This window comes from Cucurbita pepo, chromosome LG17, assembly GCF_002806865.2.
Source record: "Cucurbita pepo subsp. pepo cultivar mu-cu-16 chromosome LG17, ASM280686v2, whole genome shotgun sequence".
In the NCBI taxonomy this organism is placed as follows: Eukaryota; Viridiplantae; Streptophyta; class Magnoliopsida; order Cucurbitales; family Cucurbitaceae; genus Cucurbita; species Cucurbita pepo.
The window spans coordinates 3,303,714-3,319,786 of NC_036654.1; the positions used below are offsets into that span (position 1 = coordinate 3,303,714).

At 37.0% G+C, this 16,073-nt stretch overlaps 3 protein-coding genes across 4 annotated transcripts in view; 1 reads left to right on the plus strand and 2 right to left on the minus strand.

Moving 5' to 3' along the window:
- Positions 1-10: 10 nt before the first annotated feature.
- On the plus strand, positions 11-4,175 carry LOC111778281 (25.3 kDa vesicle transport protein). The gene is made up of 6 exons (XM_023658002.1): positions 11-270; positions 1,116-1,326; positions 1,861-2,021; positions 2,142-2,288; positions 2,590-2,666; positions 3,750-4,175. The coding sequence occupies exons 2-6, from the start codon at positions 1,139-1,141 to the stop codon at positions 3,831-3,833; spliced, it is 657 nt and encodes a 218-aa protein (XP_023513770.1). The 5' UTR covers positions 11-270; positions 1,116-1,138; the 3' UTR covers positions 3,834-4,175.
- A 464-nt stretch (positions 4,176-4,639) lies between these two features.
- On the minus strand, positions 4,640-13,111 carry LOC111778279. Its single transcript, XM_023658001.1, has 12 exons — positions 12,490-13,111; positions 12,022-12,100; positions 11,874-11,938; positions 11,698-11,781; positions 10,741-10,821; positions 9,887-10,048; positions 9,698-9,796; positions 8,233-9,608; positions 7,854-8,080; positions 7,624-7,769; positions 6,657-6,695; positions 4,640-6,518 (listed from the first exon to the last, which is right to left on the minus strand). Exons 1-12 carry the CDS (start codon positions 12,643-12,645, stop codon positions 4,896-4,898), a joined length of 4,137 nt encoding a protein of 1,378 aa, XP_023513769.1. The 5' UTR covers positions 12,646-13,111; the 3' UTR covers positions 4,640-4,895.
- Positions 13,112-14,857: 1,746 nt separating this feature from the next.
- The window catches only part of LOC111779050 (oligouridylate-binding protein 1B-like), a 5,572-nt gene continuing 4,356 nt past the window's right edge, over positions 14,858-16,073 (minus strand). For both annotated transcript variants that reach the window (XM_023659103.1, XM_023659104.1), the window contains exons 7-9: positions 15,925-16,010; positions 15,602-15,778; positions 14,858-15,485 (exon numbers count right to left, since the gene is read on the minus strand). In XM_023659103.1, the coding sequence (XP_023514871.1) occupies positions 15,192-15,485; positions 15,602-15,778; positions 15,925-16,010 (557 nt within the window). In that variant the 3' untranslated portion in view covers positions 14,858-15,191. The remainder of the gene's footprint in view (positions 15,486-15,601; positions 15,779-15,924; positions 16,011-16,073) is intronic.

Below are 16,073 nucleotides of genomic sequence, written 5' to 3' on the forward strand. Positions count from 1 at the left end.
TTTTTTTTTTTTTTTTTTTTTTTTTTTTTTTTTGAAGCAGTTTTTGCATATTTGACTTGTGGCGAGCGCAACGACGCCATTTTAGGAAACTTGATCCGATTCTGAGCTGCACACGCCGCAGACAGTAGTAATTCAATTTCGGTTTTCCATCGAATTCCTGTCCTTTTACGAACCCTACCTTCGCCTGTTTTCGTCATCTTTCTGCTCAGATTCATCCATCGTCATCACGGTTCCTCGGATCTTTGAAATCAAAACAGAACCTCCCGCCTGGTAAAGTCGCTAAATTCGTTGTTTTCTCTCTGTTTATTTGCTCTTTTTTGGTTGTTTTCTCGTGGGAATTTGCCATTTGTGGGTTCTAAATTCCCGACGATCTATCGAAGATTGATTGATCAGTTTATCTCAGATAGGATTTCTATTGTAATCTGTAGTGAATGTTTGATTCCTTTGTTTTGGAATGCGCTATTGAATGATTGTTGGGATTTGATTTGATTTCTTTTCCAATTGTACTAAGAAAAGAAATGGGTAATTTCTTCGTGATCGGATATGCTTGATGTGAAATGTCTATCTCTAACCAAATTAGAGTGTTAACGACGAGATCTCGTCGCTGTTCTCTTGCGTTCGTTTATTGTTATCTCTGTACATTGATGGGGTTGCATTGTGGATTCGAAGAGTTATAGTACCAGCAGAGTAATGGATTTGTGAATTATGCTTGAGAAAATGGGCATTGATTGAAAATGGGGATAACTTCTTCTTCGAATATTCTGGTAATGGTACTATATAAAGTTTATAAGGAGTTATACTTAACTTGTAGTCAATGTGGGTTCAACTAACAATATTTAGACCTTGAAAAACACGAAAATGAAGAAGATGGATTTGTAAATAAAGCCATTTTCAACCTTGCATTTACACTTTCAAGGAATTACGGGACAATTTATGTCTCGAAAACTACTTTTTTTTTCGCCGGTTACTAATTTCCCCCCTTTGATTAATGACCTTGTCATCATTATTATATGCTTGATCCTTAGTTGAGTTATCTACATGGAAACACTCCAATCATACTCAGTCATATTCTGTAAGATACCGTGGCTGACATAGTGCGATGATTTTGTCCTTAGTTGGGAGACATATCAAACTAAAGATGGTGAAGCTTACAATGGTTGCTCGTGTTACTGATGGTCTTCCTCTAGCAGAGGGACTGGACGATGGCCGTGATATGCACGATGCAGAATTCTACAAGCAGCAAGTGAAGGCTCTGTTTAAAAACTTATCAAGAGGTCAAAATGATGCTTCAAGAATGTCTATCGAGACAGGCCCATATGTTTTTCAGTATCCATATGCTATTGCCTTTTTTCACATTTAAATTATAGTATTCATTGGCCGGCTAATTTGTTGTGTTTTCTATCTGCATGTCCATGATGTCATAGTGTATTTGTTACTAAATAAATCAGGAAGTAGCATTGCTAGTTTACCCCTTACTCATTACACGCATTCTGATTTATTGTGGCTTATGACGGGCTAAATTGGAGATAAGATTATGCCCATTTCTATGTGTATCTTGCTGTAAAAAGGAAATAAAAATGTTAGTTAAACTGTCCCTGGAGCAAGATATTGGTATCTTGTCAATTTGTTGGTAGCTTATTGAATTTTTTTTTTTTTTTAGACAAATGAGTTTGATGTTGAATATGAAAACTTATTTAAGTTTACCACTTCTCGAGTTCAATGTGGAGAGGAATCAACAAATAAATGTGTTTTATATATAAGTCTTTGTGAACTATGGGTTCTCGCTCTAAAGTGTCTCGAAGATTGTTAGCTCAGATATGCTCTTGATAGACTTCATTTTACCTTAACCTTAGTTTTTAGCTATATAATTGAAGGAAGGGTCTGTTATTTGACAATGTGTGATCGTGCTTACCCAAAGAAACTTGCCTTTCAATACCTTGAAGACCTGAAGAATGAATTTGAACGTGTCAATGGGGCTCAAATTGAAACCGCTGCTAGGCCTTATGCATTCATTAAATTTGGTACGCATTACTTGGCTTTATACAAATAACTCGTATGGACTTTAAACCTGAACTTTATTTTACTTTCCTTTTGCTTTATTTGAATTCTTGTTTCCCACCTCCTCCTTTTATGTTCAACAGATACATTCATACAGAAGACCAAGAAATTGTACCAGGATACACGTACTCAGCGTAATATTGCAAAGTTGAACGATGAACTTTATGAAGTCCACCAAATAATGACTCGCAATGTTCAGGAAGTTCTTGGTGTTGGTGAAAAATTAGACCGTAAGATATTTCCTTTTCCTTCTCTTCTTATGTTATTCAATTGTGGTTATGCTCTATTATTATATGCTTGATCATCACAAGCTATAATATCTGTTAGTGTGAGTAGTTCAACTATCATTACAAGTTATAAATAATATCGTTACCAGTTTCTTTGTTAATTGAAATGGTTAGCACGAATTATATTAATTTATATTGGTAGAGATAAATATCCTTATGGCCTTCTTGAAGGGGTTTGCAGAATCAAAATTCGGCAGTGTTAAAGATGATAATTTACTAATTTGATACTATTTAAAATTTGCAGAGGTCAGTCAAATGTCAAGTAGGTTGACATCAGAATCCCGCATATATGCTGACAAGGCTAGAGATTTAAACCGGCAGGTCAGTGTCATACTATTGCTCGACGTGTGCTAAAATTCTGTCGAAATTGAATGTTTGCCTTAAGCACGTGAACTTCGAACAAAAATAATCTTTTAGTAATTCTGTTGATACATGTATCAGTTTTAGAAAGTAAGAAACAGAGAATACCATTGAACCTAAGCCAGAGGGCAACGGAATCCCATGCCTAGGAGGTCGGAACAAAATTCCCTCCAATCTAAACTAATCAAAAAACTGTTTTAGTTACGATAAGTCCTTGCGTGAGGCACTCCAAGTGGTAGCTATCTGTTGTTGATTTAGCCAAAAATCATCAAGTCTTCAACATTCATCATTAAAAATCCCATTGTTTCTTAACCAAATAGACCAGAAACTACAATACCCTAGCTTTGCAATTTAGCCACCATCATGAAAGAAACTCTTTGAGCCAGTCTACAATATCATCTTGGAAACAGTAGTTGAGCCCAAAAATCTTTAAAGGGACAGTCGCTCTTTAGCCACAAACTCATAATGAATGAAAGTTAGGTTGTTAGTCTCTACATCCCTTATGCAGTTAGGAAAAATCTGAGGGAGATACGAAGGAAGAGGTTTCATATTTGAATTCTAAAGAGTGTTTGACACCTCAAATCAAATGTGAAACTTAACTTTGTCGGCAAACTGACCCTCTTAATCAATCTTTTAAGTCTTTGAAGATTCAAATCTCTCTATCACGTTAAATGTCTAATCTTATAGGATGAAACTCGATGGATGGTATTGTATGGAGTCTATTCCATGTAGACTGCCAATTTTAACAATGTCTCTGGGGGCCTTATAAGATTTTTTTTTTTTTTTTTTTTTTTTTTTTTTTNTTGGAACATCAAATGATTCTCGAATTTCACACATCACGAGCATTAGGACTGTAATCCAAAACTGTGCATGATTTGTTGCTAACCGAACTCATAAACTTTGTCGGTCTCTCTTAGGATGCTTTCTTTTATGTTGTGTCTATGTAAAGTTCGTCGAAGACCTCATTTTCAGGTGAACTTGTGTTTTCTTTAGTTGACAATCCTAATGCTTAACTTCTCGTTTCTTAAAAATTTGGAAACCCAGGCATTAATCCGGAAGTGGGCACCTGTTGCTATTGTGTTTGGAGTTGTATTCCTGCTATTCTGGTTCAAATCAAAGATCTGGTGATTCAGTTGCTGTTCCAGATAAATCTTTAACTCATTTTCAGGCTTCTGTTGCTTTTAGCTGTGGCTCAATCGGTTTGAATATCAGAGACTTGAAACTGGGCTTGAGGTGACTTCTAGATCTACTCATAATAATGATGGCTAAGATGGGATCGGAAAAATAGTGTTTTTTGTTACCTCCAAGAGGGTGCGGTGCGGTATGTACAAGTTTAAGATAGCAGATTAAGTAGAGAAAACATGTTTATTATTCACATCTTCCTCTCAATATACAATTTTTGTTCGTTATACATTTTATAAGAATAACACCATTATATTTATTGTATTAGTCTATCTTTCCTCGGCTTAATTCATGTTGTTTGAAACCTTGAGATTTACATCTTTCAGATTTTCAGATGTACTTGCAGAGCTTCATTCTACCTTTGGCAATCAGAATGACTCTATGCTCGAATGATAGGAATGATAAGTGTACGAAGATGAACGGTCAACTTGAGTATCTCTCAACTAGTTAAGACATTTTTTGACAAAGAGATTAGAGTGAAAAATGTACGGAATGATCTTGTATCTCTCCGTCTGTCATTGTTTACACGAGTTGGGGATTAGAGTAATGCAAAGTTTGTGATATTGGAGTTCAAATTTTTTTGCTGTATTCTTCTTAGATTAACGTTGAGGGTTTAACCTTCCTAACAGAAAATGTAGCAAAAGAAAGTCATCATCTTCTAAAGTAGTGAGATGATCCAAACGCGTCAATGAGCGTTTAGAGTAAGCTCGTATTGTATGATAGAATAAAAAATGGCTTTGGAAGGAGTCTTTAAGTACTAGTGATCGTGTGTTCTTACATGTCGTTTGTTTTACTGCAAACTTCATAAAATTCTCAGCTAAAGAACCGCTAGGCTATAATAGAGTTCTTCAGACCATCCGACAACTTCTCTCTTGGAAATTCTGCATGTTCCCTGTACATAACTTAAATCTAACCTCACAAACCTACACACAGGTAGAAACTCTCATACATATCAATGACCTGAATGATTATTAAACTACAAAGAGGAAATTCAAAGCACATCATAGTTCATGAATTATTTACAGAGTTACTCTTGTTAACACCTTGCATCTCCATGGGAGAATTTGAAATACTACCGACCGAACCGAGGGTTTGTGAACTCAACTGTGGGCTTGCAGGGCAAACCTCGGGATTGCCAGCACTCAGACCATGGATTGTCCCTGAGCTCATTTGCTGTGGGCTCATCGGAGTTCTCTGATTCATTGGTTGAGGGCTCATTGGAGTTCTCTGATTCATTGGTTGAGGACTCATTGGAGTTCTCTGATTCATTGGTTGCGGGCTAGTTGATTGCTGCTGTTGTTGTTGCTGGGTTTGTTGGTTAAGTTGTTGGACTCCCATCGAAGGTGAACCCACCTGCTGTGGTGAAACAACAGCCTGAAGTGGTGATGTTGTTTCGGGATGCTGTTGTAGCTGTTGAGGTTGTTGTAGCTGCTGTTGTTGAGGTTGTTGTAGCTGCTGTTGTTGAGGTTGTTGCTGCTGCAGTTGCATTTGCTGTTGCTGTTGCTGTTGCATTTGCTGCTGCTGCTGCTGCTGCTGCTGCTGTTGCATTTGCTGTTGTAGTTGCTGCTGCTGCTGCTGGTTCATGTATGCATTTATTCCTGGCATCAACTTTGGAGGACCCATTGGTACTACTGCTCGTTGCATTGGGGTCATGCCAGCACGGTTCAGAGCTTGTCCAAGCATCGAAAGGCCAGCTGAGCTTGGATGCATTTGTCTTGCTCCTGGGATTCCAGTTATTGTTGATTGAGAGGCCGCACCAAGCATGCCTCGGTTCTGCGCCAGCCGAAATTTATAAGCCGCTTGTGCCTGGGCTGATGCCATTGCCGTTCCTGGTCGAAATTGCTGACTGAGAGTGTTGTTAAAACTAGATGCCTGGGTTAAGTTCATCGGATTTTGACCTGTATTGCCCATGGCAGGAATAGAACCCATGGATGCTTGGAGTCCAGTTCCTCCGATTCCTCTGGTAGTTCCTACACCCATTGAACTGCCAAGGTTTCCAAGCCCCACCATGTTATTGTTCATGTTACCCATACCAACAGCTCCCATTATCATTTTCCTCTGCATTTGTGATTGCTGCTGCTGCAATAGGTGAAGCGGAATGGACGACTTGTTCACCATGTTATTACCCAATTGAACGTTAGAATTCTGGCCAATGGCGTTCAAATGCGAAAGCTGGTTTGTCCCAAGCATCATTGATCTCTGGAACTGTTGATGCTGTGGTTGCATAAGGTTTTGCTGATTCTGCTGCTGTGATGGCTGCGGCTGTTGCTGTTGCTGCTGCATCGAAGTTTGGGCGTCGACCTGTTGCGGTCTTGTGGGCAATGAAACCCCTGCCAAAATCCCTTGAGACTGTATGGCCGCCTGAGAGTTTCCAGGAGGCAACATCCTTGTGTTTCCTAGAATATTATGGGAGGAGTTGAGCAGAGAGGCATTACCACCACCACCACCACTTGGCCTTGGAATTTCATTGGATGTTTGACTCGGAAAAGCTTCTCCATAATGCTGCATTTCCGCAGCTGGATTAATATGAGGATGAACACCAGCATTTGATTGACCGATCGGGGATGGGTTTGTCCGGGTCGGCCTAACTTGAATATTATCTTCCATAAGATCATACCCTTCATGAACCATCTGCAAAATTACACCATCATCTAGAAACTTCAGGCATGTTTGGTAGCTAAATCATTTTAAAAAGGATTAAAATCTTAACCAAATTTAAATGATTAAGAGCAGTCTTGCAATTTAATGAGAGGAAAATTTAGATCATACCAATGTACATAATTGCTCAGCAAGCAAATCCGCCGAAAGCTGTATCATAAAACATACATATACTGGTGTCAGAACTGGAAAATGATACAGAACATGTTGAGCAAATGAGTAATCATTAAGAATTAAAACTACACAATTACATGAAACCAAGTACTAAACCATTACCAACAAGGCCTTCATTCAATAAACTCAAGCTACATTAATGACCAGATTATAACTGTGCCTTCAGAATATTTTGTCCCATCTTTCCTCCCTGTATTGCTTTCAGATGCTAATAACACTGCCCAAAACTAAAGGGGAGATCTAAATGGCATTGTCATACAGACACAGCATTCACAACATTTCTAACTTGTAATCATTTGATAACGGAACTCTATTTGAACAAAATCGAAGATACGTTACACACAACTCCTCTTGTTTCTTTTCTTTCTTCTTCATCTTCTTTTTAAAATTTTGATGGAACCAAAGTACATAAGAGAAGGTTCATGCAAAACAAACAGGCACTAAGCACTAAAGGAAGCAAATAGTTCAAGGAGGGATCTTACAGACCATATATTTGCAAGCCTAGTATAGAAAGCTAGCTTTTATAAGAAGCCAAAGCCCTCCCTAGACTTAGAATCAATAATACTTGCAGATCATATGTACCGTAGTTGAGCATTTAATCCTAATATTAAAAAAGATCCATGTACTCTGTTGGGTCATGTTCAGAGGGTACAAGTACTGAAAATTCTGGGATGTGGTGGTTTTTGTGGCCTCCTCTTGAAGCACTTTTTGTATTATTTTTGGAGAAGGGTATAAGTAAAAACTCGGTAACACATTAGTATATTACTATATGGAAACTTCGAAAAATTGTTGGACAGCAGAACATGATAGATTGGCCAATAATCTCAATCAATCAACAAATGCATATGAAACAGTTGAATTTAACTCTAAGAACAAAATGGCTTGTAATCATAATAGAACATACAGTATTGGGCAATGTTGGAAGACGATCCTCAATAGCGAGAAATCTGCTATCATCTATATCTTCATAGGTAATGGCTACGGTTCCATCACTGGGCTTTTCCGACAGGATTACCCTACTTCGTAACCTAGTAACATATGGAGCCATTCCTGCAGAAGCACACGAAGAGGTTTCAAATGGAATGAAGAGTTAAACAAAAGGCCAACTATCCAAAAACTCGCGAAGTTACACACCTTGAGGCATACGGTCTTGCAACATAAAAGTTAACACCCTTCTTTTGCAGGCATTTAAGCTGCCGCCAATTAGGGACTTTGACATCTTCCTTGGACAAGCGTCATCTTTTACGTCATCAACAATTGATGAGTTTGCCAGATGAGTAGCAAGATTGTGAGTTGGGTAAGTATTTGACTTTCTGACAGAATATTCATTGGCCTTACTCTTTTTATGGTTAAGCTGATGCCTGTAATAGGTTTTGGTTAAACAAAAAAAATGAGCATTAAAGGCCTGTACATCCTAAGAGAAGCCAGACATTGCTTGAAAATGGAAAATGGAAAATGCAACACAATGACTTTAATTCATGACAAATAAAGAGGATAGATGCCCAAACTTTACCTTGCAGCCACCATTTCAATCTTTGAGAATCTTTCAATCATGGTTTGATCAACAAAAGGTGGGGTTCCAACTGAAGGACTGTTTGCATTCAGGGGAACACTCATATTACTAACACTAGCAGGAGATCCAACTCCACTGATTACTGGATTTTTGGGGAGGGAATTTGATCTCCGCTTTGAGGCTTGATGTTGTCTTTGCATTGAATCATTAGCACTGGAAGAAAAGGATGGAGTTCCACCAACATGAGAAACGGGATTAATGGCAGACTTCTCCTTTTGTGCTGATACCAGTGCAATATTTCCAGGCACTCCATAGTGGGAACCACCAGAGCCACCAGAGAATTCCCCTGATTTTGACAACGATGGTTGAGGCACAGCTCCTGCTGACACACGAGGACTTTGAGCTGATTTTCTTTTTGATAGTTGGTCCTCCTTTCTTGCTTCCTTCTCATTATGCTGGCCAAAATTATTCCAAGGAGGCTGAGAGAGATTAGACCTCACGAATGCTTGCTGCGCAGGTCTTTGCTGAAACCGTGGATGCTGAGGATCTAGATGGTTCTCTGTTTCCATCATCTGCATATCAGTTTTGCTTCGACTGAGGTCAGATCCATCAATCTTTTCTGAGTCGAACTGCTCTTCCTTGGCTCCATATTGCATAACTGATTGTCCTGTAGCGAACGGTAATTGCATAGAATCCTGATTCAGGACGCCTTCAAACATCTGCGGTGAAAATTTTTGAACTCCTTGGTTTGAGTATTGAATACCTCTCGCTATTGCTTGCTGTTGCAACATATTCTTCCAAATCATGTCAGACCCCTGGGGGCCTTCCGTAGACGCCAATTGGTGCTGTTGAATTCCATCGATGCCCATAAGAGATGGTCTAGGTCTCTTGTTAAAACTGGACAAGGGTGACATTTGCCCATCATGAGTTTCCCTCTTTCCAAGAAGAGAGACGTTAGTGTTCAAATTGTCCGCATACGAGATCATTTCTTGCCCAGTAGGGGAAACGCCAGATGGATTAAGAACTGACCCAGCTACTTGCTCAAGTATACCTCTTGGGGTTCCACTGCCCATAGAATACCTAGATTGAGATACAGATACTGTAGGTTGTGCTGGAAGAGAAGCATCTGAAGTAAAGTTCTTTGGTCTTGATGCTAACATCTCATTTAAACTTGTATTTTGACCAACTACATTATCATGGACATGAGTAGATATCATATTTCCAGAAGCGGCTCCAGAATCTCCCAGTCTGGTATTAAAATTTTCGGGTATTCTGTCTATACAAATTTTCTTCCCAAACTTAGTATTGGATGTGATAGATACTTCTGAAAGCTGTCGCAATCGCTTCCTCCGCACACTGTTCAGAGAAAAGTTGAGCTGCAGACAGTAACAATAACCGTTAAACATATATAAAAGAGAAGGAAATCTTATTTTCAGAAAACATGACCATTTGAAATTTACATCACCTTCATAGGAGCTGGGCTGTTACAGAGCCTATCGAACTTAGGAGCAGGGTTAAGATTAAGTTGCGGTTGCAATGCCTTCAGAATCCGAGACTCCACTTCCTTGCGTACCAAAAACGGATAAAAAATTTATCACGTCCTCAAAATGTTACCAAAATTATTGATTATAGGTTATTAACCAATCATACATACCATCAGATCACCATAGGTCCATGAATTATCTGAAATTAATGGAATATCTTTTACCACATTTTCCAAGGACATCTTTAGATGTATCTTATTGACAATAGGCAATCCATCAGTGGATTGAGCACCAGGCCCTTGTTCAGGAGGACCTCCACGAAAATCTCGCACCTACAGCAACGTAATCATGACCATTTTTTTTTTTTTTTTATGAAACACAAATAATTTGCCCAATTCCAAAATTCTAAACTGGAAAAAGCAACAATAAAACCAAATATAAATATGTTTGAGACTAAATTAAGAATCTGAAATTCAACATCACCTATACAAGATACATGATCATGAATTAACATTAAAAGGATCAGAACAATATGCCCAAAATTTAGTATTCTCCAGCCACATAAGAAAACAGTTGAGCACTTAAGCTTCAAAACAATCTCAAACACAATGAAAGTATTGGCATTTATTTCACTAATGCTAAACTATATTCCTCATTTCTTATCCCAACACAATGATACACACAGTGTTTTGGCTTGTTATGATAGGAAAGGGATGAAAGCAAAACCCAACAACCACAACCGACATTGCTCAATTATATCAATCTATGATTCTATTCCTGATCTTCCCCATCCAATAAAATGTAGATAGTTTTTTAAGAATTAAGCCAAAGGGAAACAATTGTCAAAGGCAGAAATCACATTGTGAACCCTCCATGGACTCTTAAATATACAACATATGAACACATGCATATTTCTTAGTTTTCTAATTCACAAATTCCATAGAATTTTCTTTTACATTCTGTAAATCTTCCTAACCATTATTTAGGCTTCCTGAAGGTAAATTCATAATTTAAATAAACTCACCTCACAAACAATTGTGCCATCAACATACTTGCAAGGTATATCATCAAGAATATCTCCAGGCAATCGGCCACATTCAATAGCCTTGAAGCACATAAAATAAAGAAAAATTAATAAAAGGAAAAACCTCTCATGATGAAAAGAATGGCAGGAGACAAATCATATTTATTATACTGGATATTCATAGACAACAAAAGAAAATGCCAGTTGGGTACAATTCAGAGCGATAAAAGGTACATTTTGACAACCATAGAGACTACCAGGCTCATAACTAATAAAGATCGAAGTCAAAGAATTTGGAAGATAGATAAAATGGGAGCAGTGTCATGTAAAGTCCATGCTCAAGACCTTGCTTGAAAATAAAATTTCACCACACTAGCTAGCTAGATTTGAGTAGGAACAAAAATACCACAAGGAAGTTCAATTCATCCTTCGAACTTACTGGAGAAAAAAATGTTAATTCAAGAATTGAAAAAGGGAAAAACTATAGGTAAGAAATATTCTCAATGCCAATTTCTTAACAACCATAGAAAAATAAACTTTGCTTCAAGAAGACAGCCTATTCTGAATTTTGATAACCAAATGATCCCAAAAGAGAGAGAATTCTAAGATTGGGACCTCACTAATTTCCAATATGAAGGCCATCAATTGCAAAATAATGCAAAAAATCCCAAGATATGATTTGTTTTGTATTTTATGAAAAGAAAAAATAAATTTTGTATTAATAACAAAAGAGAAAATACCAGAAAGGAGGAACAAAGAGTTCCTCAAACCTACTAATTACATAGAAGCCAGCAAGTCATCCAATTTTAAATAATCTAAAACTAAATAAATTGATGAATTAATAAAAACCCATCAACTACAGTCTAGTAAACCAGTCAATATTTACAAGATCATAAAGAACTGTCTAACTAAGAAGACCTATGTGGAGAGAGATGAGAGAAAGCAGACGACACTTACAGAAAACAAGTTTTCAGATTTTCTGTCATAAGGAAGTAACAACTTTGAATTGTCTTGTAATGTACTCGGGTGCGTCGGCTCAATCTGAAAATCACAATCACAAAGCTAAGCATTAGTTTCGATGTCCTTCGCTTCCTAGTTACAACTCAAACGAAGTAATGCAATGTTCAACAGACCTCTGATGGTTTTCCAATAGAATATCCATCTTGAAAGAGGTTTAATGTGAAGGAAACTCCATTCTCTGAAAGAACAATACTAATTTTTAAAGGAGAAATCAAGAAACCAAAAAATAATGAGATAGTTCCTAAAGTCAATAGAAATTACCTGGAGTTGGACGACCCAAAGAAGACTCAGATAACCCAATCAACCCTTTTACATCCCCACTTCTTTCAGTTTCACCACCCTGTTACATAAAGAATTAAGTGTATTATAATACCAAGTAAACAGAATTAACATCATTGACTTGTACAAACTCAATGGAATCTTTTGCTGATTTCAAATTGTTGGGCAAGTATAACTTTCAAGCTTGAAAGTAGATTAAGAACAATAACAAACCATCCACTACATCATCATTATTAAGTTTAGAATTTCAATATAGTATTTGAACATTCAAAACATTTTCAATTTAGCACTAATACTTTCAAATGATCCATCCTGGCTCGGAGACTAAGAGTATGTAACCAGCATACATCTTTTGATTTACTTACAAAGACACCAAATTAAAATCCGTCGTAACAACAAACAAATAAACTGAAATCAGATTTCCACAAAGAACCAAGAAATAGAACGTACCTTAAGTTTTCGAGCTACAGAAGATTCGTTCTGCGATAGAGACCTCAACCCATCCTTAGAGTCATCATTACCAAGGGCAGTACAGCCAGATTTGGTAGTACAAGGCTTTGAACGAAACCTTTTACCCTTTTGCGAGATTTTGAAGGAAACGCCCATTTTTCCCCAGATGCGATTTAATTGCGATAATTCACAATCTTGCAACGCTAACAGTGCGGTTGCGAGATCGAGGAAAAAGGAAGATTTGGGGAAGAAGAAGAGAAACTCGAAGTTCCCACTTTCAGAGGAAAATCAAATCGAAATAACGTCCTTCTCATTCGACATTCTCTCTTACCAAGCTCTCGTACTCGCCAGTAGAAAGGAGGGAAGAAACTGCAAGCTGTGAATTCATGGAAATTAAGCGCGCGAATTCGGCTACACGATCTGGAAAATATTTCCAGGGCAACGGGAATTTCATCGCCACTCCTCTCCTCTCTACTTGTCAATTGTGGCGCGTTTCTTCAATCAGAAGCCTCATTGGGAAACATCAAACCTCTTCGAACGGAAGTAGAATGAAATGGTTCTTCACCAATTTTTTCCCCTTTTCAACTCCACGTTCGATCTTTTCTGTAGCTCAACACGATTCGATTGGCTACAAGTTTATAATCTATTGAACTCCAACCTCTTCAATTTTTAATTTCAACTTATTAAAATTTTTACAATATTTATAAATTAATTCTTCACAAAATTTAAATCCCTATGTTCTTACTTGATAGGGCTTCACATTCAATGTGAGATATTTTTGAAAGGATACTAAAAAGGATTATAGTTATATCGATAGTCGGAACTAGCAGTTTACGTTCGAGATAGGCTATGCTCAGACGTGTATTTGTCCGTTGGTAGTTCATTGGCCTTTTAACCTATGACCGCACATCACGAGATTGATGGGCATTTATTAGCGCAAATCTATATAAAAAAAAAATGAAGACGTGTTAATTTATATTTAGCTTTGAATCTGAGTCTAAATTGTGTTATAAATGGTATCGTTTCTAAAACTAAATGTACTTGACATCGAGTAATTCTAGGGTTTAGGGTTACGGGAATGAAGACAAAAGTATACTGAAAGACTGGTGTTAATTTTTAAGGACATTTTTGCAAGTAAATTCAAGATTAGCAGGTGAAATAAGCTCGAGACTAATAAGGATGAAACCTTTTATATGAAGCTCATATGCAAAGACGCCATGGATAGCATTAGTATTATATATCTGGCAAACAAATTTATTAATAACGTGGATAAACAATAAAAATTATTAGTTTAAAGAAATTGTACAGGAACAAAAATAAAAATTATTAAAATATATATATATATATATATATATATATATATATATATATATATATATATTTNTTTTTTTTAATTGAAATACACTTGTATATCATTGACGAAGTTGGAGGGTTCTAAGTTATATAAAAAAAAAAATAATAATAATAATAATAAATTATAAATGGTAGTATAACAAGGAATGGAGAGATAATAAATAGATTAAAATTTAGAATTACACTAATTTAATATCCATCTAATTTTGTCTCCACTATTTTATTGTGGAAATTTTTTATAAACTTTGATATTTAAAATCATTTATTTTCTACCAAGCACAGAAAGTAAAAGGAATTATAAAAAGAAATTCCCAATTTAAAAAAATTAATTTCAGAATCTATAAAATAAAAGTAATATGCTTTAAAATTATTCAAATGGATATATACTGAACATTAACACAATATATTTTGTATATGAATAATTGTTTATTAGTTGATTTCTACTATAAATAGTATCTTTAAAAATAGATCGAGATATTAAAGTGTTTTTTTTTTAATATATATAAAAAAAACTAAATAAAATAATATACAAGAAACTAACAATAATAAAATAATATATAACATAAATTAAATAAAAAAGAAGTAATATCTTCGAAATAATAAAATAATATATAAAATAAATCAAATAAAAAAAGAAGTAATATCTTGGAGTAGAGTCGTGCCCGAGTTGTAGTAAGAACCCTCTTAAGTTTCTTAATATATATATATATAATAAATTTGTGTTTGATTTGGGTCAACCCAAAGTTTTTGTCCCATAAACCAAACTAAATCAGTCTAAAAAAAAACCCGACCCAACTCGAAATGCTAATCCAACCCAACCCCTATGTCGGGATGGGTTATTTGGGTTGTCGGATTGAATGCACGACCCTTAAGTTGCATGTTCTTTTGTTGAAGAGAAAGGGTGAGGAAGTTGCATGTTCTTTTGTTGCAGTCTGTGTGTAATGGCACAAAACAATCATCATCATCATCATCATATCTTCACATAAAAGGAAGAGGAAATAGAGAAGACGAGAAAGAAAGAAAAAAGAAAGAAAAACTAGAATACCAAGGCTATACCCAACTAGTGTGTCCTCTCCTAAATAACAACACCACCACCAAGAATCCTCATATCCTTCAATAAATTCAGATACTCGGGTACACAATGATATCATATTTTCCATAAACACTACTGAAAACTCAAAACACAAATTAAAAAGTAAAAAAGGATCATACACTAAGGCTCATCAGACAACTCTCCACAAGAAAAAAGAAAAGAAAAGAAAAGAAAAGAAAAGAAAAGAAAAGAAAAAAAAAGATGAGATCCAACCAAGCACTCCATTTTGTATACATCTCTCCTCCTCCTCAGCCTCTTACTGATAATACATGAGCTGCTGAGCTGCAGCAACGTTCTGAAACCCACCATCATAGATGGCCTGACTTGAGCCAGCAGCACCACCCATCCCCATGGCTGCTGCCTGCTTTAAAGGATGTGGAGCCTGGGGGTGGTGCATAAGGGCATGGACGCCCCCCATTTTGCTCATTGCCAGTTGCCGCTCGTATGCTAAGAGGTCAGTTGCGGACAGCCCCTGCATTGGAACTGCTGCAGGCGGAGGAAGTGGGTTCGAGATAGTTCCAGGTGGAGTTGGTTTGCTTCCCCAAGAGCACTGCAAACATACAAGCAAGCGTTGTATAAATTAGTCTTACATGCAGTCGTTGCTAGCAGCTCTATGAAAAATGTTATGAGCAGAAAACTTCGCTTATTATGAGCAGAAAACAAAACCTTGATCTGTTTTCCGCAAAGAAATGACTGAGTATTCCCCATCTGAATGGCCAGAGCTGCCTCAGCATGAGTGCTATATCTAACAAAACCAAAACCTTTATCGCGCTGGATGCGAACCTCCTCAATCACACCAGCCCCAAGGGCATGAAAATGGCGATGAAGATCAACCTGCGTCGCCTGTATAAACAAACAAGGAACAATTATTCGTAACTCCAGAAAGCTAGTAGTTGTCAGATGAGTAAAGAACTCCTAAATATCACCCACATCAGACAACAAAATCAACACTACAAGATTAAACTTCCAGATAGGATGAGGTATCTTGCCTCTGGAGCAAGATTGCCAACATAAACAGTAGTGTACTGAGGATTGTTCTCCGGGGCATCACTATTAACCGTCTCTTTACCATCTTCTGCAGAAATTTCAAAATACGTGCAGTATTGTCAAAAGCTTGGGGGGGGGGGGGGGGGGGGGG

Excerpts from the sequence above, each read along its gene's own strand:
- LOC111778281 (XM_023658002.1), top strand. The coding sequence starts at position 1,139 with ATGGTGAAGCTTACAATGGTTGCTCGTGTTACTGATGGTCTTCCTCTA. Across the intron at positions 1,327-1,860 it reads ACAGGCCCATATGTTTTTCA|CTATATAATTGAAGGAAGGG; the intron begins GTATCCATATGC and ends CTTAGTTTTTAG. Across the intron at positions 2,022-2,141 it reads TTATGCATTCATTAAATTTG|ATACATTCATACAGAAGACC; the intron begins GTACGCATTACT and ends TATGTTCAACAG.
- LOC111778279 (XM_023658001.1), bottom strand. The coding sequence starts at position 12,645 with ATGGGCGTTTCCTTCAAAATCTCGCAAAAGGGTAAAAGGTTTCGTTCA. Across the intron at positions 11,782-11,873 it reads CTATTGGAAAACCATCAGAG|ATTGAGCCGACGCACCCGAG; the intron begins GTCTGTTGAACA and ends TGTGATTTTCAG. Across the intron at positions 6,696-7,623 it reads TTCCAACATTGCCCAATACT|CTTTCGGCGGATTTGCTTGC; the intron begins GTATGTTCTATT and ends TTTATGATACAG.